Source organism: Drosophila santomea, chromosome 3L (genome assembly GCF_016746245.2).
Source record: "Drosophila santomea strain STO CAGO 1482 chromosome 3L, Prin_Dsan_1.1, whole genome shotgun sequence".
Classification (NCBI taxonomy): Eukaryota; Metazoa; Arthropoda; class Insecta; order Diptera; family Drosophilidae; genus Drosophila; species Drosophila santomea.
In genome coordinates this window covers 5,062,567-5,087,466 of record NC_053018.2, presented here as the reverse complement: position 1 = coordinate 5,087,466, position 24,900 = coordinate 5,062,567, and the positions used below count along the sequence as shown (strand labels likewise).

Here is a 24,900-nt window from a genome sequence, read left to right as displayed (position 1 = left end):
CCTTGGCGCATTTATACCGGCCTGGCCCAGAGCAGCCCCTAAGTTGGCTAAGTTCGGAGCCCGCTCAGTTAGATGCCGAAGTTTTGAGTCAGCCGAGTACGAGTACGAGTTTTACCTCAATCGCCGCTCAGCCGAGCTCAGTCGTCATCATCGTCATCATCTTGGTCGTCGTCGTGATGCTGCAACCTTTGATGTAGCCATATAGCCACAGGTGAGGACAGAGATACTAGATACTGTATCTATATCTGTTGATCAGCGGCGATTGTAAGTCAATAACAGCGCGTACTAGTTAGTTTTTGTCTTCAGTTCCCCCGAACTTCACCCGGACCATGTGAGTGCTTCAACCAGGAACCAAATGGGGAAATTTCTGACCATGTTTATGTGTTTGGCCAATTAGGTTTCATGGGATCTGACAGAATTCACACCAAGTGGCTACGTGGGCGGATGATTAATGTGCGAATATACGACTGCAAAAAAACAGAAACAGCTATGTCTAAGACACATATGCCCAAGTTATGTTAGAATCGTGCTTACATAATTGGCTCCCCATTCCTAGCGCCAAACAATAAACATTATTGACTTAAACAATTGATGCTTACTATATTTAAATCGCCATTCCCCAGTTGGTCAATAAAACATTATGCCCATATCAATTAGTTAATGTGCCAAGTGACCAGGAGTGTAACACGCGGCGGATGAGCAATGCAGGAATGAAATTAATAGACGGGTTTGCTTAATTAACTTTGCATTTTTATTGGTTTTTATTGGTAGGCTCCATGTCTCGAGATCTTCGGAGTCTACGATTAATTCGATCTTTTTGCTAGCTGCGATCGTGTGAGAGCATTTACAAATTGATTCGGGATGTATTCCATTCTTAAATCTCATGCGTGAAACTGCGATTACTATACTTATGATTAACTTCCTCGCACAACATAACAAATTATTTGGAAAACGGTTGCTCGCTATTTATTGCTCTTAAACTAAACTTCATTCTAGATGTCCATATTAGCTAAGTTCGTTTTTAAAATTATAAATTTACTCACAATTCCACTAGTTTTGTTTTCTTTGTTTTGATTTTTATTTGTTTAACATTTGTAGCTGGTGAGTTATTTGCTTATTTGTTTTACTCGACGACTGTTTGCTGTGTGTGTGTTCTGCGTTCCAATTCGTGTGTTTACCAAAAAGTTAATATTAGTTAGTTATTTTAGGTGTTAATTCTGCTCAAGCAAGTATCGTTTAGTGTTCATTAATTATTAAAATCTAAAAATCCTCATTAATTGTGGCAATTTTCATTGTTTACGTCTCTGTCTCAATACCTCTTTTGCTTATTATTGTTGCGTTTGCAATGCTGTTAACCATTTCAATCAGCCCCCGGCTGCTCCAAGTGCTCATTCGCTTACTTTCCCCTGTAAATCTCGATGATGCGATCCTGATCCACGTACTCGAAAATATGCGGAGCATCCATCAGAATGCCCACCGTTCCGGCCGTGGTCACAATGAAGAAGATGTACAGCTGCAAGCGATCGATCACCATGGCCACGTACTTCCAATCTTCGCGGGTCTGCAACATTTTAAGGAGATATTTCATATCATGTGAGTTCAGTTTGCCAGGGTTACCCACCTGAATGTACAGATCCTCATTCCGCAAGTGCTCGGCAATGAACTCCACCGCCTCGGTGGCCTTGCTAGCCTCCGGAGAAAGCAGTATGGAGTCGGAGGACTCGCTCTCCCGGCGACAACCGTCGCCCAGGCCAAGTTCTCCACCGCTGTTTACCTTGCGGTTGATCTTGCAGTTGGGATGATGCAGGTCGGACAACTCCATGACCTCCATCTTGGATTGCTTGCCGCCGATGGCGCTGATATGCTTGGGCAGCTCCGCGGGCGAGCCGTAGGAGGGATGGGGATGGGCGGGCATGCTCATTCCGGGCATCTCCATCATCCAGCGCAGGCGGGTCTTCCGAGGGCGCTTCATGAAGAGGAAGGCGGGCAGGTAGTGCAGGAAGATGGAGCGGATGTACATGGGCATGCGGTGGGTGCGCGGCCCCCGGAAGTTCCAGTTAATGATGATCACGGTCACCAGGATGGAAACCGTGTTCATGATGAAGGTGAACAGCAAATATTTGGCGATCAGTGGCAGCACCAGCGATGTCGGTGGCAGAATCTTCGACACCAGCAACAGGAACACAACCAGTGACAGCAAAATGCTAATTCCGAGCGTAACCTGGGGACACAAATCGTTATTAACGGATCGCTTAATAGCCGAAAGCTACCCTACACTGAAAGTAAATGTGCCGCCCTACTGCTTGTTATGAATTTGGGAATAAATACAAGCACAATGTTTTTAAAATCTTAATCACAAGGGCGTAACGAAAACCACAATCATGTTGTTTTTTGGTATTAGGCCAATCAAGCGCCAGATGCTAAAGCTTAGTTAATTAATGTTTGTGCGTATCATTAAATCATTAAATAAATGGAAATTAGTCGTTTGACGAACTCTAGGTGGATAAGGAATATTTAAATATTATTTAAGTGTATTTTTAACATGACCCCTCCCGTGACCAGATGTGACCCTCTATAAAGCAGAATTAATGACGGAACGAAAAGCTCTAGCTCTATCTCACCTTTTCGCCGGCCTCGGCTGGCAGGTAAAATACCAAGACGCAGAGGAAGGAAATCAGCACCGTGGGCAGAATTAAATTCACAGTGTAGAAGAGAGTCTTTCGCCGGATGATGATGTAGAATGTGATGTCCGTTTCCGTGGGATGGTTGCTATCGCCCTCGTAGACGTTCAGATAGGCGGGCACCTCAATAATGTCCCAGGTGCCCGACTTCCAGTAATCCGAGAGATCCACAAAGTTCTTATTATTGTACAGAGCCAATGAGACCTGATCTCCATTGAAGGTCCATGAGCCGAACTTCATGATGCAGGTCTGCTGATCGAAGGGGAAGTAGGTGACATCGATGGTGCAGGAGCTCTGGTAAATGGCCGGCGGAACCCACAGGACCTCGCCCGTGGGATAAATCAGCACGTTGGACTTGTAGCGCACCTCGTAGTTGCCATCGGCACTGTCAACGGAAAGATGAGTTATTAATATGGGCTAGAAATGACGCATGACTGCGAGGAAAGCATCGACTTTCGCCTACTACGTTCATTAGCTATTTGTCTTGGTTAGTGTAGAGAGTTGGAGTTGATGGGTTAGCTAGCAAATGGCCATTTACTCACTTATTGAAGAGCACAATGTCCGGCTTCCAAACCTTGTCGGGGGGCAGACGCAACACCCCGATGCCGCCGTAGTCGGCCTCATCCCACTGCAGCTGGTAGTCGTACCAAACCAAACGTAACCAAACGTTTGATTTCATAATTTGATTTTTCTCATTCTTGATCGGTTTTCGATTTTCGGTATTGTTTTTTTTTTCGGGAATTCGTTTGTTTTTTTTTTTTTTTCAGTTTTGATTTGTGATCAGATGGTGGTGGTTTGGTGGTTGGTTGGTTGGTGGTTTGGTTGGTTGGTGGTTTGGTTGGTTGGTTGGTTGGTGGTGTGATAGAGAACGGTACGAAGTACGGAGTACGGGTACGATTTTCATTTGAGATTCGAAACGAATCGAAATCGAATCGAATTTTTGGCGTACACAAATCGAGAAATCGAGAGAGAGAGAGCGGGTGGGAAGGTAGTTAAGACATTATTTCGCATGTGGCTTTACTTTAGTTAGTTAGTTTGTTAGTTAGTTGGTTAGTTTGTTTTGCTTGTTTAAACTTAATTGTTTAGGGTTAGTATTTGTATTTCGTATTTGATTTTCTAGCATCAAGTTCACTACAAACATACAAAGTCAAGACAACGTGTACGTAATTATTTACAAAGCATAACCGAAACTGAAACGTTGAATGCGCCCCTCCTCCCGCCCCTCCCCTCGTCAGTCTGAGGGGGCGTGGCCGGGGGAGCAGCCAGTGCATGTGAATGTGTGGGTGTTGCTGACTGTTAATGGGCGATTGTGTGGGTGTTTTATGGCATTTTTTTTTCAAATGGACGATTATGACAGCAACGAAACTGAAGAATTTGTTAGGAACAGAACTCGAAAACACATTTACACTCTACGAAAGTTAGTTATGAGTTTTGTTTTTTTTTTATTATATTAGCATAATCTTATTATTATTCAGGTTTGATTTTTGTTTGACAAATTTAATTTTGAGAACACTTACGACATTGATTAGCTGTACGAACGCCAAACCAAATCTTACTCCAACTTTTTGTGTCATATTCTGTACGGGTCGTATGAGTTTATTGTAGCCTCGAAAGAGGTCACGCACCAAGCGCTCTTCATCTTCGGATGCACTGACTAAAAAACACAACGGAAAACGGAAACGGAAGCGAACGAAAACAACGGAAGAGCGTACACACACATATAGGGATTCGGGACGGGATTTAGGTTTTGATCAGAACAAAATGGCGGGGCACACAGAGACACAAAAGTAATGAAAGAAAATACAGAGAAACAAAGAAACGAACGGATGAGCAAAGTTGTTGTATTCATTGTTTAAGTTTTTCTTGTTGTTTCTTTTTTTTTAATTTTTGAATGGGTTTTGGGATGATTTAGCTTATAGACAGATAGACTTAGACAGAGCGAGAGAGAGAGAGAGAGAGAGAGTGTGAAGAGTGAAAGAGAGGGGCTGAGAGATAGAGATAGGCAGATAGGACAGAGGCATTATCAGACTTTATAAACCGATTCTTCGTCTTTAGCATCAGCATCATTTTAGAATTTTGATGGGGAAAGTTAAACAAAAATGGACGACACATGAGAACCGCTCGATCGTGGTATATATTTCGTTTTTGTTGTTTTTTGCTGTTTTTGGTGGTGCAGGTGGTTGTCTGTTTTGTTGGTGGTGGAGGTGGTGTGCGAAGTGGCACTGTTGATGTTGTAGCTGTTGTTCTGGCCTACGTTGAGTATACGCCGCATGGGAGGCACTTCCGTTAAACAAGAACTATGAGCAGGGGAAGAGGTCCTTCCAACCCCCACCCCCCACATAGTGGATGGTTTAATGCAAGTGCCTAGTGATTCTTACAGTCCTAGAGTCCTGACTCGTAACAAGTACTATGTTAACATGGTTATACAGCTAGCTGCTATTCAGTAACTTGTGCTTGACAAAGTGCAACGTTTAAGTGGCGCCCGATCAGGGATTTCTAGGAACCTAACGGGAATTTCTGCTCATACATTCTACGTGGGACTGAGATGGCTATAGTGCCTGTTGTTTTCCTTGCCCTTTGGACAGCTGAGCGAACTTTATCCGGAAAAGCTCCACGCGGTGTCCTTCGAGAGAGGAGAAGAGAGAGAAAGCCAGGGCTTCGAAAGCGCAGGGATGCTGGGACCCACACTCTCGGCAGCTTGTGTGTGTGACCGGGTTATCCTTGTTCTTCGAGTGTGTGTTCGCGTGCCTTTGTGTGTGTGAGTGTGTGAGTGTGTGTGTGGTCTCATATATGGAGCACGAACTTCCTCTACTGTATGGGTGCGTGACTTTCGAAACTCGTTTATGGAGTTGCACTTTGCGCTAGGTGAACGATATGATTTTTTGGGGTGGGTACATATGATGATGATACTAAGCAAATATCTCTGTGTATGTGTGTGTGTATGTTGGTATGCGGGTGAGTGAATGCACTAATATATTTAGTTCTTCTCTAGTAAATATAAGTCTAATCCTGAAGGGGGGGTTCTGTCTATGCGAATATCGACTACAATTTCTATTTGCTTTTCTTTTCGTTACTTCTTGGACTGCTCAGAAGAGAAGGAGTATGAATTAAGATTCGGCAGTTGATACAGAAATCTTTATATACACGTATATATATATATAAGCATTGTTGGTTCGGTTCGTTGCATTTTCGTATGATTTGCATTTTCTGTTTCTTTTTTGGTTGCTGTTCAGTATGGTTGCCGTGGTCGTTCGGGATGTAATGTGCCACCACCCATCCTGCGGGTCCCTCAAGGACCTTGGCTACCACGCTTTTCGTAGATACACAGTCAGGGGTTTTTAATATTTATTTTGGGGGGATGGACAGAGACAGAGAGATAGAGAGTCAAAGAGAGAGAGAGAGCGAGCGAGCGAGAGAAATGCAGAGGGGACTCTGGAGAAAGGTTAATTACAAAAGCGATTATAGCTGGGGAATATTATAAATTGCTTGTAAAATATTCATAGAGTAAGACAAGTATGCAGGTGTACTGGACGTATAATTTGATAGTTCGTATTGGGTATCGGGTACAGAAGTTTACAGTTGTCGAGCAATGGATATAGAGTCGGAGAGCGGGAGAGAAAGAGAGAGCAGGAGATAAAGAGAGAGAGAGAGATAGCTAAAGCTAAGCTAATGTTTAGTGAATCTATATAGAGATAGAAGATAAAGCTATGCCAAAAGATCTAATCTGTGGGGCGGCACTTAACTGAGTGCGAGGTGTGCTATGTGGAGTTCTACTTGAGATTCCAGATTATATATATATATATATAAATAGTTTACAGAGTTTTGATGACTAGCGCAGTTGTGATTCGGTTATAATTTTTGGTTCTTTTTTTTTTTTTTTTTTTTGCAGCGCTGCAGCAGCGACGCTTTGACAGATTCTCCAAGTCCCATTTTTTTCGGGCAATCGCAAGTCGAGATTTGTGTGGCGGTTGTTGTTGCTGGTCTATTTGCTATATAGCTACTATATCCAGTACATTTGGTAGTTCTTGTTGTTGTTGTTGTTCTTTTGGGGGTAGTGTGGCTAAGCTATATACACGAAACGATGCCAGGATGCCAGGAGCTGGAGGGCCGGTGGTAGTTGGTACTTGGTACTTGGTACTCGGTTCTTGGTGGTTGGCAATGAGAGCTTGGAGAACTTGTTAAGGCGGCGCTGCCAGCGCAAAGCGTAAATTTAAGAAAAAAATCAAATCATTGCTGTAAAATCGTAAGCTAGCTAAGGAGAAGAGAAATAGAGAGATAGTTTTTCTGGTTTTTTTCGGGGACTAAGAAACGGTTAGCAGAGTTAACAGAGTTTTTGGCCCTTCATTTGGTTTTCTTTCCTTTTTGATTACATAATAGCCCTTGCCCGAAAGGGGGCGTGGCTGTCTTCCAGTCGTTCGTAGCCCTAAATACGTACCCAACGAAAAGGCCAGGAGCACCAGGATGCTGCACAACAGCCAGGATTTGCTGGAAGACTCCATGATTTTTTCCACTGCTTTCACTTACTCCAGTGACATGGCTAATTTGTATTTTTCACTTTGGCTGGCCCACGCCCCAAAACTGTAGACACAAAAATGAAGGCTTTTAGCTCAGCCAAACGTCTTAAAAACAGCACACTTCACCTTATCTCAAGCTTTTCCTAATTTTAGCTATTTCTTTTTGGATTTTTTCTTAATTTTCACTGGGTTTTCAGGGAAATTTTCTTTCGAACTTTCCGTCTTGAGCTGGAGCCGTCAGTTTGGGTGCGGATTAAGAACTCTACTTCGGGAATCTGGATAAAAATCAATGGGATTCTGACTTTCTAGAGCGCAGCAGCCAAATCTGACAAAAAAAACAGCTGTGCGCAGACGCGAAAAATTCGGATAACTGAGAGGAAAATGGAAAGCCCTCTCATTTTCCGAGGTGTTTGTTCAGAACCCACCCTTCTGATAATCTTTAGTTTGTAAACAAAAGCAGTTGGCCTTATCAGCTGTTGATAATTTTTACTAACACGTGCTTGGCCTCCAGGACTCGACTACAGCGTTCTCTCTTGTTTTGTTATTAAATTGCTTAGTTATGGCACAACACTTGGGCCTATAAATTAAGCGAATAACAACAAAAAGGAACAAGGAAAAAGTTATGTGGGACTGGAATTTAATGAGTTATTTCATAGTTTTTTTAATATATTTCCACAGCGTCTAATCGTTAGTGGCTATCATTAGCATAGCGCAGTTCCTTATGGCGCATAAATGATTTAAATAAATTTTCCCTAGCAATGACAATGCTTTCAAGTAACCACCTTTTGACGAAATTTGTTTTAGATTTCTAAAAATGCAAGTGCATTCTTTTTAAACTCTTTTGTAATGTGGCCCTATTTTGACCTTTTGGATTTCCAAATCTCATTCAGCGGTCAGCACTTGTATTAACCTTTAATTATATTTGGAATTATATTGCCAAATGGTTTTGGGCTTGTAAACTTCCGTGAATTGATTGATAGCTGCTCAATTTATTTAATCTGTTGGGGATGGGGGAAAAGCAAGTACAATGAAAACTTTAAATAGATTCTCTGCAGAGGGAAAATCAAAAAAAAAATTCAACGATGAGTTGCCCAAAGGAGAATATTATTCATACCTTATGTGTGTTATACTGTTTGGTAATGAAAGCATATTTTAACATTACTGATTTTGACGGAGTTGCTGAAGTTGCCTTAATTGCACTGAAAGAAATGTAACTTTATGTGTTTATAAAAAAATGTAAAGTGGTAAGGGTTAATTAAAAAATATGTTCAAAAATATATGGAAATATAAATAAAGGGAAAAATCTTTAGCGTAACTTTAAAAATGTAAACATGCATTAAATAAATTTTTGTAAGTGGGCTAATGGCACACATTCATCTAATAATCTGAAGTGGAAAACGATCCCTTTTTTTCGGTGTGTTATTTCTTCGGCGCTTGGCTTCTCGGCCTGCTGATGATGATTTTCATGTGCGCATGACAGCGCAATACAATGCAGCGAAAAACGAAAGACTCAGGCCACGAACGTGCAAGTTATGAGACATGCGGCTGTGCTGGGCGAAAAGCAAAAACTCTAAGGTCGCCTCTAAGCGCATAAAAAGCACAACTTTGAAGCCTTTGTGCGGCACTGTTGCTGGTGCTGGTGCAATTTGGGTGCCACTTTTTTTTTGGTGTCACCAGCGGCAGCAGATGGAGGCAAGTTTTTCCTCTCGCCCGCTGGAGATGCGATAAAATCAATGGCAGCAACGCCAACGCAAATTACATCAAATTAATTTCTGTATCTTCAGAAATTTTTACTTAATTATTTCGCTGCATTCAATTGAAACACTTTGCTCAAGGTCGCCGTCGAAAAGTAGTTAGCCGCAGATCTACGTGCTCAAGATGGCCTACAAATGGTGGAGAAATCACCTAAAAACCCACTGGGCGGGGTCGTTATGCAAAGAAATAGCGGCCGCGTGTCGAGGCATTTTAAAATTTGTAGATTGCCACTTCCACCTTACGATTCAATTAGTGTGTTTTGCTCACTCGCTTCTTAAACTGTCATTAATCATAAATGAGAAAAAAAAAAAAAAAACACAAGCAAACACTGTCAATTGTATGCAAAACTTTGTGAGAAAAAGACCGTCATTCTGTGCATAAATGTAATGTGATATCATAAACATATTTGGATTGTTTTTGTGTGCGGATTCTTTTGTTTGTTTTCGCACAGCCACATAAATTAATTAGCCGTTGACTCTGGCCAATTCCGTGTTAATTTTTACACCCAAGAACAGGCGAAGAGCGTTTGCCGAAACAATAATAGAGGCGAAATGACTGGGCCATCGAAAATTGCACAATTAGCAGTGTATTTTTGCGGCTGCCGCTAATGCAGCAGTTGTTGCAGTTGCGATTGGGCAATATTAAAAGTCCTCAACCATATTAACACATTTTGGGCAATATTTTGCGGCGCGCCGCAGTCGAAAATTTGTGTCAAACCCAACATCTCTGAGCCACAACAACGGAAAAGCATGCGGCTGGGCGCACGACCAACCAAAAATAAGCAGTCAAAACACATAAATCTCAATGGCCCACGGTGACAAGCGCTCGAAAACACCGAATTTGGACGTGTCAATGGCTGAGGACAAAGCCGGTCCCATGAGGAAGTGCCGCAGGTGTCACCAGTCACCTTCGACTTCCTTATGCCTGCCACATGGGGCGGCATAAACATGAGCGGTAACTCAAAAAACCAGCCTCCAAAGGCCACCCATTCATTTGGCGCTGAACAAATTGAAGCATTATTCAGTGGCGAGCCCAATGGCAGTCAACATTTTTTTGCACTCACAATTATTTATAGTTTAAGACGAAGCCTATAACTAGGCAACGTTTCGTGTTGAGTCAAGAAAACATGTATGTAAAATTCGATTTAAAATACTTGAGTTACTTACATTTATTTTTAGAAAATAAAAACTGTATACTATTGTAACCGAATCTCATAAAAAACTTCAAAGTTTCATGTAATTTCAAAAATTTATATATTTTACCAACATTCCTAAAATGTACTTTCTTTCGGGTCTTGAATGTAAAGTAAACGAAATGTTTCTTCAAATCATCTCAATTAAATATTTTATTTATAGAGAAACCAAGATTTTAAAAGGTCTATAATTTTTGAAAATCGCAGTAGATCACCCACGATTAGTTGGCAAAATCAAGACTTAAAACTAGCACTCAAAACCTAAAGAAAAGACTACAGCAAACTTAGCTCTAACTAAAACAGAATTTCGTGGGCCATAAGCTATATACACAATGTGCTCAAAACAAGACCAACACTTGGCCAACTCGGGTTTCATCAATCGATTTGTCCTTTATGTGCAATATAGGAGTCGTACAGTGAGGACTCCTTGCGACGTTTTAGTCTCGAACAGGCAATGAAAAGAGTAACTGTCAGCACACACAATACCGCTGAACAGCCGGCGGTCAGTGCCGAAAATGTGCTGGTCTTTAAACATGTTTGATGTGGCGACAAGGGTTTGGTCTGCCGATGGGCATACACATCATCTCCATCAGTTTCTCCCTCCTGCAAAACTCGCAGGGACTGGAAAAGGTTTACATTTTCGGACAGGGAATTGGCAGGTGGATTCTCTGTGGTCAGTCCCTCGCCATCGTCTGATAGTGGAGGAATCGAGAGGTTTGTGGCTGTCATGTTGGAGGTATCGCGCTTGGTCACAGCTTTCAGATTCCTCCAGTGACATGGTTGGCTCTGAGTAAAATAATATTTATAATTATAATAAAGTGTTAACTATTAGTATTAGATATAACTCACTGGACACCGTCCATGGCACATGCGCACATCGCACTCGATATAGAGCGCCGGGGATCCAGTGAACCGGAAGGTCTTCATGTACGCATACACCTGCGTCTCGTACACTCCAGAATCCGACCAGGAGCCCCTGAAGCGTGAGATGAGCTTGTCATCCACCGGACAGCCGTGCTGATCGATGAGCTGTATCCGCTTGTTGGCGCCATTGTGGGCATAACAATCGTTGACCACTATGTCGAAGCCGTCTGCGTATCGCCATGTCGTTAATAGATTAGTTTATATCGTATGACTAAATCCATTTACCATATTTGCTCCTCATATAGATGATCAAGGTTAGGGGATCGCCGACACGCACTGGACCTGTTACCCTTGGACCTCCAATGCCATAACCATTTTGGATCTCCATGTAGCACTCGGGGGGACTTAGCGTGAAGACCACAGGATTGCCAGTAGCAACTCTGCGTGATATATCATATTAATAACTAAATATAAAGTTTATTTCTTAGACGTACTCCACATCTAGAAAGGGAAAGGTCACGGTTTTCCAGAAATCATAGCCATACTCGCAGGTGACCTTAAAGTGCTCATCGTACTCTTCTTCGATCAAGGGGTTATATTGAACTGTTACCGTGTTCCACATAAAGTTCTGAAATAGGGGTAAATTTTCTCAAACATTGTAATAAAATCTAGCATCAATCATACGCACCGTTGGATTCTTGCGACTTTCCTCTTGCAGGGAATTTTTACCCAAAGTGCCGCAGCGATTCAACTGGATATAGAACTCGTAGTAATCCCTGCCAGACCCATTGATGTACATGCAATCCGGATCGTAGGCATAGCCAGCGGAATACAGTAATCCACTGAAGGAGCCATTGAATCCAATGCGTATTTTCATATAGTCATCCTGGCACTCCGCCTCGATATCTGTTTAGGTAATTGGATTACCTTAAGAACATAATATATAAGTTGGAAATAGAGATTCTTACGTTGAACTCTGGTGCCATTGGGTTGATGCTGATGTCCTGCATACTCCTGATCCCAGTACTCCTCCTGCCACTTGCTGTTCTCATAGGGCGCCGCATGATAGCCACCGCTGCCAGTTGGCGCACCACTTGAGTCCACTCCCGTAGTTCCGTAGTCCAAGTGCACAGGATGACCAATGCGATGTGGTATATAGCCGGAGGAGTCGGGCACGTGATCGGGCTGTTTTGAAACCACTTTTTGATTAAAGAGTTCCCAAAAATATTCAATAAAAGCTTACAACTTCATGCTGCAGCTTGTTGCGCTCCACTGCATTACTGCTGCGATTGCGCAAATCCTTGGGAAATTTCTTGGGTCCTGCCAATCCTGCTCTCTTTGACAACTTCGAGGGTGTGGTGGTGGGTCCGGAAATATACGATTTGGAGGAGATCCCGACCAATTCCTTTTGCGCTTCAGCTCCAGTGGCCAAGGGACGTGAACCAGAAGTACTTCTAGTGGAGGGAGTGGTTGTCTGAATGCGACCTTTGAAAATCCTCAGTGGTGGCACTAGAGTGGGTGGTGCAGAAGTGGTGGTGGCCACACCTGCAGTCTTGCTAACCACCGAGTAGTCCGTGCTCTGTTCCAATCCACTGATGTGCTGCTGCAAAACAATAGGAAAATAGGCATTTTGAAAAAGTGCGTGTGGCGCGTGGGGCGTATACGCAATGCCATAAATCACTCGCTTAAGTTTGTGTCTCAAGTCTTTGGTTTTATGAGCGGCGCGAAAAAAGGAAAAGTGCTGCATCAGCAGCAATGCCACAACAACAAAGCCACATTATTTTGGCCAGACAAAGCTTCTTCCGCTCGCGGTCGATACGCAATCTGCATTAGAGCAGAGCATATCCGTTAGACGGTCTGGGCGATTGGCCAACGATTGGCAACGGCTCATGTGGCCTAATCAGGAAGTTCATGCTAAGAACTGTTAAATAGATTAGATTTCCCATCAGCCACCACCACTTGGGCAATGCTTCACGTTGGCCAATCAGCCAGAGGTGAAAGGTTCCTTACCTGCAACTCCATGAGCAGCATCAGCATCAGAACCATCGACTGGAGCAGCCACGTTCGCTTGGGCAATCTGCACATCTTCATGTCCGTCACGCGACTGGCAGCTGCAAAAGATGAAACTGGAGTCCCATGGGGGACCATTCAATACGGGTATCGGAATGCGAATCGGTATCATAACTATCGTCATGCTTGAGGCTGCCACAAGCTGACCTTGCTAGTGGTCACTCAAGTGTTGTCTGCCGTTGGTTACACCAAATGCGTGCTCGCCGGAAGGAAGTTTGTGCTTCATAAATTAATTGTGGCCAATGTGCACGGCTAGTAGATCTCGGATCTTTTTGATCGCAGAACGTGGAGATGAGATGCCCTTAACTTGATTTATGGCAGATCATAAAGATAGAGGTTATTATTCTATCGCTACTTCCCTGCAAAACTGTCGTAGTTTACTCATAGTACTTGGCATCGATGTTTTCTAATTTAAAGCTCCCTTTTTATTACTTTTATCTTCTAGACAATTATAATAATATGATTTAAATTAGTATAAGATTTTATTTTTAGATTTTATTGTAATTGAACTACTTGCACATCTGGAAGTTATTTCTCATTCCAGCTATCAGCCATAATGTTACTTCCGTTGGACTCCTCAGCTTGTTAGTTCCACTCCCTTCAATGTCGTTGAAACTGTGGCCAGAACAATAACCACTTCGGATACATCATCTTCTAACTCCGTTTGTCTGGCGTTAAGGTCAAAGCCATAAAACTGTCACCGCTTGCGATGGTTTAATTATGGCCCACGCAGAACGCACCTGTCTAAGATTTTAGTCTGCGCTTAAACTTGGATTACATTTTAATGAACAACGTGATCCCCCCAACATCACCCCTCCAGCCACCAAAATGCTTGGCTGCCTTTTCGCTTAGCTGTAAAAACGCACGCCGTTTGCTTAATTGTTGTTATAATTACTTCAACTTCTTGTAGGTGTTTGTTTCATGTTTGTTTATTGTTTTTTTTTTTCGTTTTTGTTTTATTTTTTTCTGCCTTGTTGTTGGCCACTGTTGTGCAATAGTTGCTGCTGCTGTTATTGCCGCTTCTTCGTTTTGTTGGGTTTTTGGTTTCGGTTTTTGGCTTTCATTATTTGCCAGTCTTGTTGCTGTTGTTCTTCTGCTTTTGCTCCTACACTTGGCTTTTATAATTATAGTTAATCGCATTTAACTGACCTTGAGCCGTTTTCCTCTGCCTGCATTAATTGCAAATACCTAACGGTTCCGAACACGTTAATGGCGGAGGGCCACAACGGTTTAGGCCATTCTTAGTTTTTCCTGGCGGAGAATATTGATTTAACAGGGTCCTTGTAGGATCTTAGTTAACTACATATGTATACTATACAAAACATGGCTTTATAGTTTCTCTAATAAGTAATACTGATTTCGTTTATTGGTTTTAAGTATTATGACGTAGATTCCCAAGTAAACCTTTGAATGCAAAGCTAAAGGTAACTCTAAATCCTTACATAAGTCATCAGAAATTTACCTTTAAGAAACCCTGTTTGAAATGATAGAAGTCTATAATTTTTGGGCCTTCTCTATCAAATTCTTAACCATATATGCAGCCAAACTTACCTCGTATTTAAAAACTCCTTCGACTTTAAATCGCCTAACCTCGCAGTTCCAGATCAGTTTAATCACTGACCAGCTCAACGTATTTCGTATTTTCCAACGCGCTTTTCTCACACCCACTACCACGAATCACGGGTCACAGTTCACAGCTCGGCACGCACTTTGACCAACTGACACCGAACAACTTGGCCCATTTCAGGGTGCTTAGCAAATCCTCGCGACGTTGGCCATAAAAGTTGACGATCCGGATCCGATGTTAGTATCAAAAAAACGCTACAAAACGGTTCGGTTTTCTTTTGGGAGGGTTTTGTCTCGGTCTCACTTTCGATAATGGTTTTGGATATTGCGCGATCTTTGGTTGGCAGCTTTTGTCGGGTTTTCTCGGCTACGTCATTTGGGCCGCTTTACATATTGCACGTATGTATGCTGTTCAAAAGGTTTGTTGGTTTTCCGTTTTTTTTTTTTTTTTTGGAAGCCCGAAAAATCACTCAAGTGCAACTTGCCAAATAGAATCAGCCGCCAAGTGGGGGAGTTGGGCGAGTATGTAAGTGGATGGCTGTGGATGTAAGTGGATGTGTGTTCGCAGATTGCCTAATCTTACATAATAGTCCAAACCGAGTTCCGACCACCGTTGCCGGTCGAATTTCTGAGTCTTATAACTTTTGCGAACGCCAACGCTGGTTTGCAGCTCTTCGCGATGCGAGCAGGTGTGAAGCGAAGCGCGGCTAGTGCGGATCTTTATAAAGTTTTCCTCCATCCAACCACACATCCAGCCATCCAATAGTTTGCACAGAGGAAAATCTAGTTGAAGGAGAACAATTTAAAGCAATGAAATAGGTCTTGGAGCACAGATCCTTGTACCATCTGGCATTCTAGTAAAATTCTAAATGGATCAGAATGAATATTTTATGTATTATGATCATACTTATGTATGTTGTTTCATAGTTGTTGACATCTGTATGATTTACTATAAATTTCTAGCGATTCAAAAGTACTTACAGGACTGGATTGGTCTTCTATATAATATAGCTTTCTTTTTACCAAGATTTTTTCCCTGTGTACAATAGCACAGCCAGCTCACCGCATTCTCGCGGCTCTCAGGGCTCCCCAACAGTTGCAGGTTGTGAAAGAATCTCTTGGAGCCCACCTGAGATGATTCCATTTGCTGATTTACTTTCGTTGTGTTTCGCCGTTAGAGCCGCTGTGCATCGCGGAAGTCGGAGGAAAATGAGGAGTCGGAGGAGCAGCTGCTGGGTAACCCCTTACCTTTTGGCCAAGGTCAACGGCACCTAACTGTCGAGTGCGGTCTGCTGATTGGGCTCGTTTAATTGCCACCGTTTGCCAAGCGTGTCTGCGTTAAAATACTAATCACTAATTAGTTACTTGGCACTTTAAGCGTTGTGAAAGGCTCGTCCGCCTCCCGACCACTTGACCCTGGGACAACTGCTACTCCACGGACAATGACTCGAAATCCACATCCACGCAAGGGCAGCCCTTGTCCATCGAGCGTGACAACACGCTCCTTAAATCCACACAATTGACCTACATTGCAACAGATCGTATAAGATTTATAGGATCAATAAAAAATACCTTGCTATAAATATCTATACCACTTATACAAATTTTTACTAAGAAGGCTCTTCTAGTATTCCAGTTTTACGATCCTTTCACTCATGGAAATGAGTGATAGGTCCCAATGCCCATTAAAATCCAGTTGGCTCTTAAAGTTTAGCAGAATTATTTTTATTGTGATTTTTTCCTTCTGTTATATATATGTTTTTTTTTTTAAATCTTTTTAACCCCTTCTCACACATTTTTGTTTCATACATACGCACGCGCATTTCCAACATAATCAGGCATACAATAGAACATTGGATCTGGTGCCAGGGGTTTAATACAATACATCCTACATGTCGATAAGCATACACTTTACACACACAGAAATTCATACAAACTCCAATCGATCTGAATCGATTTTCCGAGACTGATCACACAAATAAACATAAACTTTTGCAAAACATACCGTAAAGTAATCGTGGGTGTGTGTGTTTTTGATTGTTAAATAAATAAAATAGTTTTTTATAGCTACATTAACAAAATCGTTTCTGTTGCTTATTTTATACATGCTCTTTTTTGTCATTTTTCATGTTTGTGTTTTTTCTTATGGGTTTTTTTTTGCATAATCATTTTGAAAATTTTATTGCATTTTTTTTTGGTATTTTTCATATAAGTTTTGAAATTGAAACGGCAAACGTTAAAACCTACGCATTTACACAGATATTAAAATTTTTTTTGTGGCTTTTGTTTTTCGTGTTTACACAAGTAATTGTTAAGTTTAGTTAATTAAACATATGCGTTTCTTGTAGCTGCTAGATTTTTTGATATTTTTGTGGCAATTTTCTTAAGCGAATTTTCCTCGTTTCCTTTTCGGGGGATTTTGGGTTTTGGGTTAAAATACTAATTAAAATCGCGTCGCCTGCCATGATTGTAATGCTCCTCCTTCGGCGCTCTTGGGGCACTGGAGGCGTAATGGTGGTGGTGGTGGTGTTGTGTGTTGTGTGTTGGGTGGTTTTGGGTGGTGGTGCACGCCTAGTAGCAGCACTTGCTGCGGTTGTTGTTGGCGCCGCTGACCAGCTTGCAGTGCTGCATCTCCGAGCGGCGCGGGCGGTTGGCCTTGGCCTGGAAGTCGCGCACCTTGTTGGCCCGCTTGATGGCACTGCGGCAGAGCTGCTGGTGCTGCTTCTTGTTGTTGCTCTAAGGATTGCAAACAAAAGGTGATTTGATTAGAGATAAGGAATTAGAGAAAAACTATAGATAATCCTTACCTTCTGGCTCTGACGAGCCAGCGTCTGCTGCTTCAGCTGGGCGGCCGCATGGCGATCGAAGCGAGCGTTGGTGGCACGCTGCTCCTGGAGCACCTGGCGCTGCTCCTGCGGCTCCTCAGCCTGCGGCTCGGGCTCCTCCCGCTGCTGCGGCACCTCCGCCGACACCCCGAGATCAAGATTAACAAAACTTTCGGTTCCCTCCTGGGTGGACCTAATACTACGATAAACGGACATGCTGCAATAACGCAAAGAGAGATCACAAGTTAGTTAAAGGAAAAAAAAAACTAGATGGGTAACTAGTAGTTTTGCGTGCGTTATGGCCGCAAATTGCGGTTGTTGGTGGAACGGAGGGAGGGTGGTGGGATCGGGTGGAGAGAGACTCGTATTGTGTACTATAAAGATCACCAACCTTGGATGCTCAATCAATAGATTCTCAAATGGTGATGTTTCCATATTGATTGGCCCAATCGAGGTGAAGCATGGTGGCGGTGTTACGTACCAGGACTCCTCCATCAGCACGTTAGCACCCTGACTCTGGTCACTGCCGCTCGGCGAGGCCACGTACAGCGACTGGGTCAGAGTGTCAGGATCACCTGCCCCCAGGGCGGGCACACTTCTGGGCGGGCTGAGGGTGCTGATGCTCAGCGGCCTCGAGACGCGCGAGCGTTGCAGATAGTTGCGCTGCTGCTGCGGCCGCGGCCCACTGTACAGTGAATACGAGTTGACGCCCTGCCGGCGGCGGCAGCTGGCCGCTGTGGTGCCAGTGGGCACCGTTACCAATGGAGAGGGACGCGGCTGCGACACCTCCACCACGGAGAGCTCCTCCTCGGAGTCGCTGCGCGGCAGGGAGTCGTACTCCTCGACTGCAAAGGGAATGCAACGTTTTAGTTGTGGAAGAATCCGATTTTAAGCTACTTATTTAAAGTTAGTAGTTAGGTGTTGGCTTAAAGTTAGCCTAGCTAGAAACTCACCATCGTTCTCCACAATGTACCATTCGTCCTCGTCGAAGTCCTCGTCGGTGATCTCGCCCGCGGGCGTCAGCAACTTGGTGATCGCTGGCTGCTGCTTCCGCTGCTGCTGCTGCTGCAGATTGGACCGTTGCTGCTGCTTGCCATGCCTGTTCTTGCCCCGCTTGCCGTTGGCGGCGCGTACCACGCCACGATTGCTGCCCGCTACCGAGGGCGTCGAGGAGGTGACCTCAATTACATCGCCAGCCGCGGGATCGCTGGTCGGGCCGGGATTCGAGTTGGAGTTGGACGAGGCGTTGGGTTGGTTCTGGGCGGGCTTGGCTTCTTGGCTAATGGAATCGGATGTGGCTGATCCAAAGAGATACGAGGCGAGGCTGCTTAACATTATACGGGGTTAATGCGGCTAATCCGGCGGTAAAGTGCGCTGGCTCTTCTTTTGTTTTATTGTTGTATTGCTTCTTGGTTGCGCGGTGCGGGGTTGCTGAGATCAAAGTTGCGCTTTTCCACTCGGATTTTTTTTTGTGGGCCTAGTTTCACAGTTAGAGAGACGTTTTGTGGGGGAGATTGCTTATGTTGCTGTTGGTTTTTGTTCCTTGGATTTGCTTGAACGTTGCTCAGTCTTTTATTTAATTATTTTTGTATTTGTTTCTGTTACTTGTTTGTACGCTGTTTTCTTGTCTTGTCTTCTTCTGTTTCTGTTTCTTTCTCTTTCTCTTACTTGTTTTCTTCGTAGCGTAGAAGCTGCAAGTGAAAAGAAAAGAGAGAGAGTGCGGGGAAAACGTGAGAAATGAGCTTAGCAAATTGTGTGCACATTGCGTAATCGCCAACCCCTCGGAAAAGTCCCCCTTTTTCGCAGTAAGCCGCTTGCTTGCGTGGGCGCACGCGGTTCAATGGGGCGGCTACTTGTTTTCATTTAATTGCCCATACTCTGCTAAGTGATGAGCAGCAGGATTTTTTTAAGTGCACAACTCGAGTGCTTGGGTAACACAGCATATTTGAAAAATTCCAACACACAATAATGGTGGGAAAAGTTGAGTTATTTAAGTAATTTAAGAATAATTTAAGGTCTTGCCAATTTGGTTTGCATAAGAATTCAATTATTTCTAATCAGTATCTAATTCCAAAGAATATTTGTTTATTGTCATATCTGATATAATTATTTCATTTATTTTGATTACGACTTTAGCTGTATAAACGAAAGTTGATTAATACTTTAAAAATTGTAGAGTATTCAATGTGCGTTATTCACTCTATCCTTCTTAACAATTAATTTAATTGCCTTTCGCTGAAACTCACTTATTTGACTTCATTTTAATGGATGTGCGAATCCGATTGTGAACCCGAAAAAACACAAAAGAGCAGTTCTCTACATAAGGATGGCAATTATTTTTTATTGCATCACTTCGATGTTTTATTATAAGTATATAGCTCAAGCGAAATCAATGCAATTCGATTGCGAAAGTGAAATTTTCTCTACGCAAATTAACCGAACGCGCCAATTACGTGTGATTACATTAATCAGATTTTTCTTCTGTAGCACTGTGCTGACAACTGTATAATAAACTGGCCAGTGCCATAAAGTATCGCTGCACCGGCCATTAAGTTTCCCAGTTGATAGATACCCCCTCTTCCACCGCCCCCAAACCCATCCGATTCCAATTGGAACGGTGTACATGCGCCAAGCTTATGATCGAGGCAATTATATATGGCACACACTCACACACACAGCAGTTTGCCTGAACACTAAGTGTGTACTGCATGTATGCAATTTGAACCGGGCTCACGTCATGACAATAGGAAAATGTGTACCCAAACTATACCCGCATGTGTCTCTCAAAAAGATGAAATAAACTAAATCGTAGGTGCACTTGGAGAAATATATATTAGGTATATCCATGAAAATTCAAGGCAATACTAAAATGATACCCCTACAAAATGGATATACTTGGATACAGGAAATTCGAAAGAAAATGTAATATTATTCCCAGTGCAATTTGCTGATTATCGCATCGTCATAAAGATGCCAGCAGCTCGACGCATATATTTGTCGATCAAACTGCGCACGGAAAACGGCAAACTCAAGCAAATGGAAATGGAAATGAAAATGGATCTGAAGCTAAAGCTAAAGCTGAAGCTGGATCTGTAGCTGGACTTGCAGAGACAATTGCCGGGGTAATTTGCAATTTGACCGCAAAGCAAAAACGTGAAAAGCCACAGAAACTAACAAAGTGAAATCTCCTGCAGCAGAGACACAAAAGCGTACGAAAATTGGGCTTGATGAGGCAGTCCAAGTCGAAATGTCAGCGAAAGTTTGACAATCAAATTTGATGGCGGGGCCATTGACTTGGACAGCACAAATAAATTCTGATAATTGCCTGGCAATGGTAATTATCGAAGCAGAGAGTGGGTATTAGGAATAAAATATTCATTTAGCAAACTTAACTTGACCTCAAAATGCCTGGCCATATTTTCGCACATTGAAGAACGCACATCTAACCGAAAATAGATGGAAAATGTTTTTCATACGAAATGCATTTGCGTTGCACAACCGCGTTTGCCGTGCAGGCATTTTATTAATAAACACGTACATATGGGCTACCGATCGAGGGTTCTTTAACTTTATGACCGACAGCTTACAGCACCCTTGATAACCCGTAGGATTGATTGGTCATGGACCCGGCGATGTATGTATATACTCTGTTTCACTTGAGCTGCAGTAAGCGCAATTTCACTTTTGTCACATCTGCAGCCAAATATCTGCGACCTTCGAATGTTCAGATACAAAATATACTGTAGTCCTCGTTATATATTCTAGTCAGGGTGCAGCGCTAGATACCAGATATCATCGCGCTTATTTTAGCTCAGAATTTTGTTGATTTTTCTTTGGCACTGACCTTGATCGCTAATTGGTTATATAAGTTTAAGGAAATCGTTATCCACACAATGCTTTGGCTTTGTTTGACTAAGTTTGGCTAAGTTTGACTGTTTATCAGCAGCGAATACCAAAACAGAGAAACAGAATCAGAGAATTCGCCAACTCACTTTGAAGACCGAACCGATAAGCCGCACCCCAGACACAAAAATTCGCCAGACAGCGAAAACTATGCTAATAATTTATATTTGTATACTATTATACCATTGTTTACTATATAGTCTAGGTCCGACTAGAGCGCAGAGTCTGGCGTGTGTGGCAAACGAGCCAGCAGTCGAAAGTTCAGGCTTTGTTCAATTGATTGTTCTATATAGTTATACAGTCGAGATAGTGTCTCTACAGCCTCTACTAGGTGGGGGCTTTCAAGTGGGGCTGGGCTAATGAACTTGAACTAATTCAGTAGAACTGACAGCTGCACAGCGAGCACAGCAGAGTGGAACCAGTGCAGAGCAGGGCTTTCACAGAACTGGAATATCTGGACCATTAAGTCCAAACATCTCTAACCGAATTTATTTATACCTCGACAAGTGTTTCAAACAAAGAGTCGTTTGTAAAGCTCTCTGCTTGAGTACAAACCAATAGCCAATCTATATACGCTTGGAATGATATCTATATGTGGTCATATATTCATATCAGTCAAATCGTATCTGATTAGCTTTAAGCTCTCGCCCATTCAAAGTGCAAAAGAGCCTTTGTTTTCGGGGAATTTCGTGTTATTGTTTGTTACTTGTTTTTCGCTTTCTTATTTTTCAGGGAAAACAAAAAACAAAGTGGGGTATGGAATTTTTCTCTTTATGGCATAATGCGGAATTATGCAAGCTAGCCAAATGACGTCAGTGGCGACCTTGGCATTGCCAAGTGAGTGAAAGAATTCTGTCAATTACAGGCACTAATGCACAGAACAATTGGAAATAGATAACTGCGATCTGCTCACCTTATGGATGTGGAAAACTTTTCAACTGCACAAGGAAAACACACACGTAAATTCACTAAAACCACGTAGAGTCAGGCCACAAAATCGGGTATTCTATGCGGGATATATGTATATATATATGTATGGATATATATATGGATATAGATGCGGATGCCACTGCAGACGGTACAGCCTAGTCGACACTCGATTGCCAACTGAATCGACGGAAGCGCATTTGAATTTCAAAAGCGGGCGCAAGAACAAAAGCTACAACACTCGCATTTGCGAGTATCTGTATCTGCGAGTACCTGTATCTGAAGCCGAGTGTGTGCGTACCTTGCTTGCTTGTATTCTTTCCGCTGCAGTTTGTACACTCGCTTATTATTTTGGCGTTTTATGTTTGGGTATCTCGCACTGCTCTTGTTTGATTGTATTTACCTAATCTCTTCTGGGATTTTCACTTTTCTTTTACTGCTGCACTCGATTATCCGGTGCTGCTGCTGTTGCGTCTGCTTTCAAGTATCAAAGGCGAATGCCAGGCAGCGATCGTTGTAAACGCTGGAAAAGTATCTGAGTATCTCTCGGGTTTTTTTTCTTCACAAGAGAGAGCAACGGAGAGTGAGCGTTTCTAAGCCCATAATTATGTATTTTTTTAAAACGCAAAAAGCCAACAAAGCCAGCGACAAAATTATGCTCCAACCAAGCAGCTGAGCAGCGCTAAAAAACAGTGAGCGAACCGCGATCATACGTGTTGTTCGTGATTTTTGTTTACCAACAAAGCGATCGCGGCTCTCCTTCTGCAAATACAAACTATATGGCGTATAGTATTCGCTCTCCGATCAGCTGCTCTGACGTTTGCGCACTGACACACTTTCCCGCCTCCGAGCCCGCTCCCCCCTGCCGCCACCCACCCAATTGTAGTCGTATCTGCTAGATACTTTTCTATCGCCAGACCAAGTGGCTCTTCGCTGCCAACTGGCCACGGGTCGCCCGAGTGACTAAGCTTCGGCGGGAAGGGGGTGATGGAAAAAAATGAGTACACGTCAACAAATCATGGGACTTTTGAAATTTGAACTCAAAACAAACTACAGTTACGCCATTGACTATTAGTAAATATAATATAATATAAATAAATATAACTTTTTTTCGATTCAATTGCGTGTTGGTTAAATACATTTTACTAACAAGTTATAAAATATGTCATGTAAAAATATATGTTAAGCCAAAATATGAATTTTTAGATCATTTTTGGCCATAACTTGGCTAAAAATAATCGCACTGTGCAGAAATCATATTTTTTATAAAGCTAATAGCACAAATTAACAATCTGTATCATTACTTTGTTCATTTTGGAAAAAAAATTTTTTTCAATTTTTTCATTTTTTGACAGGGGTTACATCATCAAAAAATGCAAAAAATTTAAAAATTTAAAAATGTTCATTTTCAAATAAAAATCAATTGGGAGTGTTTCTGTAAGCTTAAAAAAGTATTACATTCCATATTTGAACAATTTTTTGATTGTTTTTTGAGAAAAATACTCATAACTGAAGGTAAAAAAGCACAACAAAGGAAATTTTTTGAAAATAGAAATTAAATTGTTTTGCAATAATCCCTTGACCCATAGACTTGTCTAATCAAGCGCGTAATAAAATTGCGTAGATAAGTTTACATTCTATGACTAAGATTTTGATAAGAATTGATGACTATTGTGTACTTAAAATTTTCTATATTTACTAAGAACACCTATTTCTTCAAGTGCATGGGTGTGGGATACTCGCTGTGGCAGAGTAGTTGGCAGCTGGCAGCTCCAAAGTTCACGCAGAAATACAGTTTCTCTGCTTAATAATTTCAAATGTTTAATGCCGAGTCACGGCTGAAGCAAAAGGCAGCCAAGCAATAAGTTGTCGGACATTGGGAACGCATAAAAATGTTAATGAACGGCTGAGAACTATTTGCAAACTGTCATTCCCAGGCAAAGGCAGAACACCCGAGGCATTCAAATAGGTTCAGACTCGATTTCGTTGCCAGTTTGCCAATCATCGCATTATGCAATTCGAAATCAATTTGAAAAGCAATCATCAAGTGTCGGCTACTGCTTACTGCTTGGATATAAAGAGCTATAAACGCTATATGAGCTCATTTAAAATAATCATTAAAACTCGGCTACTGCTTGTGCAGATTTAAAATGTGCAGTATTCCATAGACAAAGCAGACTCTGGTGTTGTATTTGAATTAATAATATTAATTTGAAAATATTCAGAAGTTAAAACGCATTTATTTTTACAATAAACTACTGTTTATTTATTTTGTACAAAATTTAATTTTTTTCATTTATATTGCATTGTGAATTTTTATTGAGTTTTTTATAATTATTTCAGAGCGCAGGTGCACACCCAAAAATTGATTCCCGTTCGCCACCCATTAAATAATTCTGTTTCGTTTTAGATAATGGGCAATAACACACAAGTGCATGTACTGATACATATTTCTGGCAAAAGCACAACCTCTCGGCCAGGTTCAAGGTTGCTTAGCCATTAGAGCAGCATTTTGTTGTGGCTTTCTATATATTTTTAGAAATTTTATCATGCAACAGCTGACGGCGACAAGGTGTAGCTTTCGTACTGGGAGGACTGCAACT

General features: G+C 42.2%; 3 protein-coding genes across 5 annotated transcripts; all 3 read right to left on the bottom strand.

The window, feature by feature from the left end:
* Positions 1 to 733: 733 nt before the first annotated feature.
* LOC120448211 (acetylcholine receptor subunit beta-like 1) lies at positions 734 to 7,460 on the bottom strand. Its single transcript, XM_039630089.1, has 7 exons — positions 7,322 to 7,460; positions 7,117 to 7,259; positions 4,199 to 4,335; positions 3,224 to 3,378; positions 2,622 to 3,066; positions 1,622 to 2,221; positions 734 to 1,561 (listed from the first exon to the last, which is right to left on the bottom strand). The coding sequence occupies exons 2-7, from the start codon at positions 7,178 to 7,180 to the stop codon at positions 1,397 to 1,399; spliced, it is 1,566 nt and encodes a 521-aa protein (XP_039486023.1). The 5' UTR covers positions 7,181 to 7,259; positions 7,322 to 7,460; the 3' UTR covers positions 734 to 1,396.
* Positions 7,461 to 10,517: 3,057 nt separating this feature from the next.
* On the bottom strand, positions 10,518 to 13,097 carry LOC120448210. The gene is made up of 8 exons (XM_039630088.1): positions 13,017 to 13,097; positions 12,250 to 12,609; positions 11,975 to 12,191; positions 11,695 to 11,912; positions 11,501 to 11,634; positions 11,292 to 11,446; positions 10,992 to 11,233; positions 10,518 to 10,928 (listed from the first exon to the last, which is right to left on the bottom strand). Exons 1-8 carry the CDS (start codon positions 13,095 to 13,097, stop codon positions 10,518 to 10,520), a joined length of 1,818 nt encoding a protein of 605 aa, XP_039486022.1.
* A 3,248-nt stretch (positions 13,098 to 16,345) lies between these two features.
* LOC120448147 lies at positions 16,346 to 22,824 on the bottom strand. 3 transcript variants are annotated; one of them, XM_039629979.2, is made up of 5 exons: positions 22,701 to 22,824; positions 18,421 to 19,158; positions 17,859 to 18,312; positions 17,450 to 17,684; positions 16,346 to 17,378 (listed from the first exon to the last, which is right to left on the bottom strand). In XM_039629979.2, exons 2-5 carry the CDS (start codon positions 18,800 to 18,802, stop codon positions 17,214 to 17,216), a joined length of 1,236 nt encoding a protein of 411 aa, XP_039485913.1. In that variant the 5' UTR covers positions 18,803 to 19,158; positions 22,701 to 22,824; the 3' UTR covers positions 16,346 to 17,213. The 3 variants fall into 3 exon arrangements, with proteins under 3 accessions (XP_039485913.1, XP_039485912.1, XP_039485914.1); XM_039629978.2 differs by lacking the exon at positions 22,701 to 22,824 and adding an exon at positions 22,284 to 22,490; XM_039629980.2 differs by lacking the exon at positions 22,701 to 22,824 and adding an exon at positions 22,284 to 22,489 and having other exon boundaries at positions 17,949 to 18,312.
* Positions 22,825 to 24,900: the final 2,076 nt, after the last annotated feature.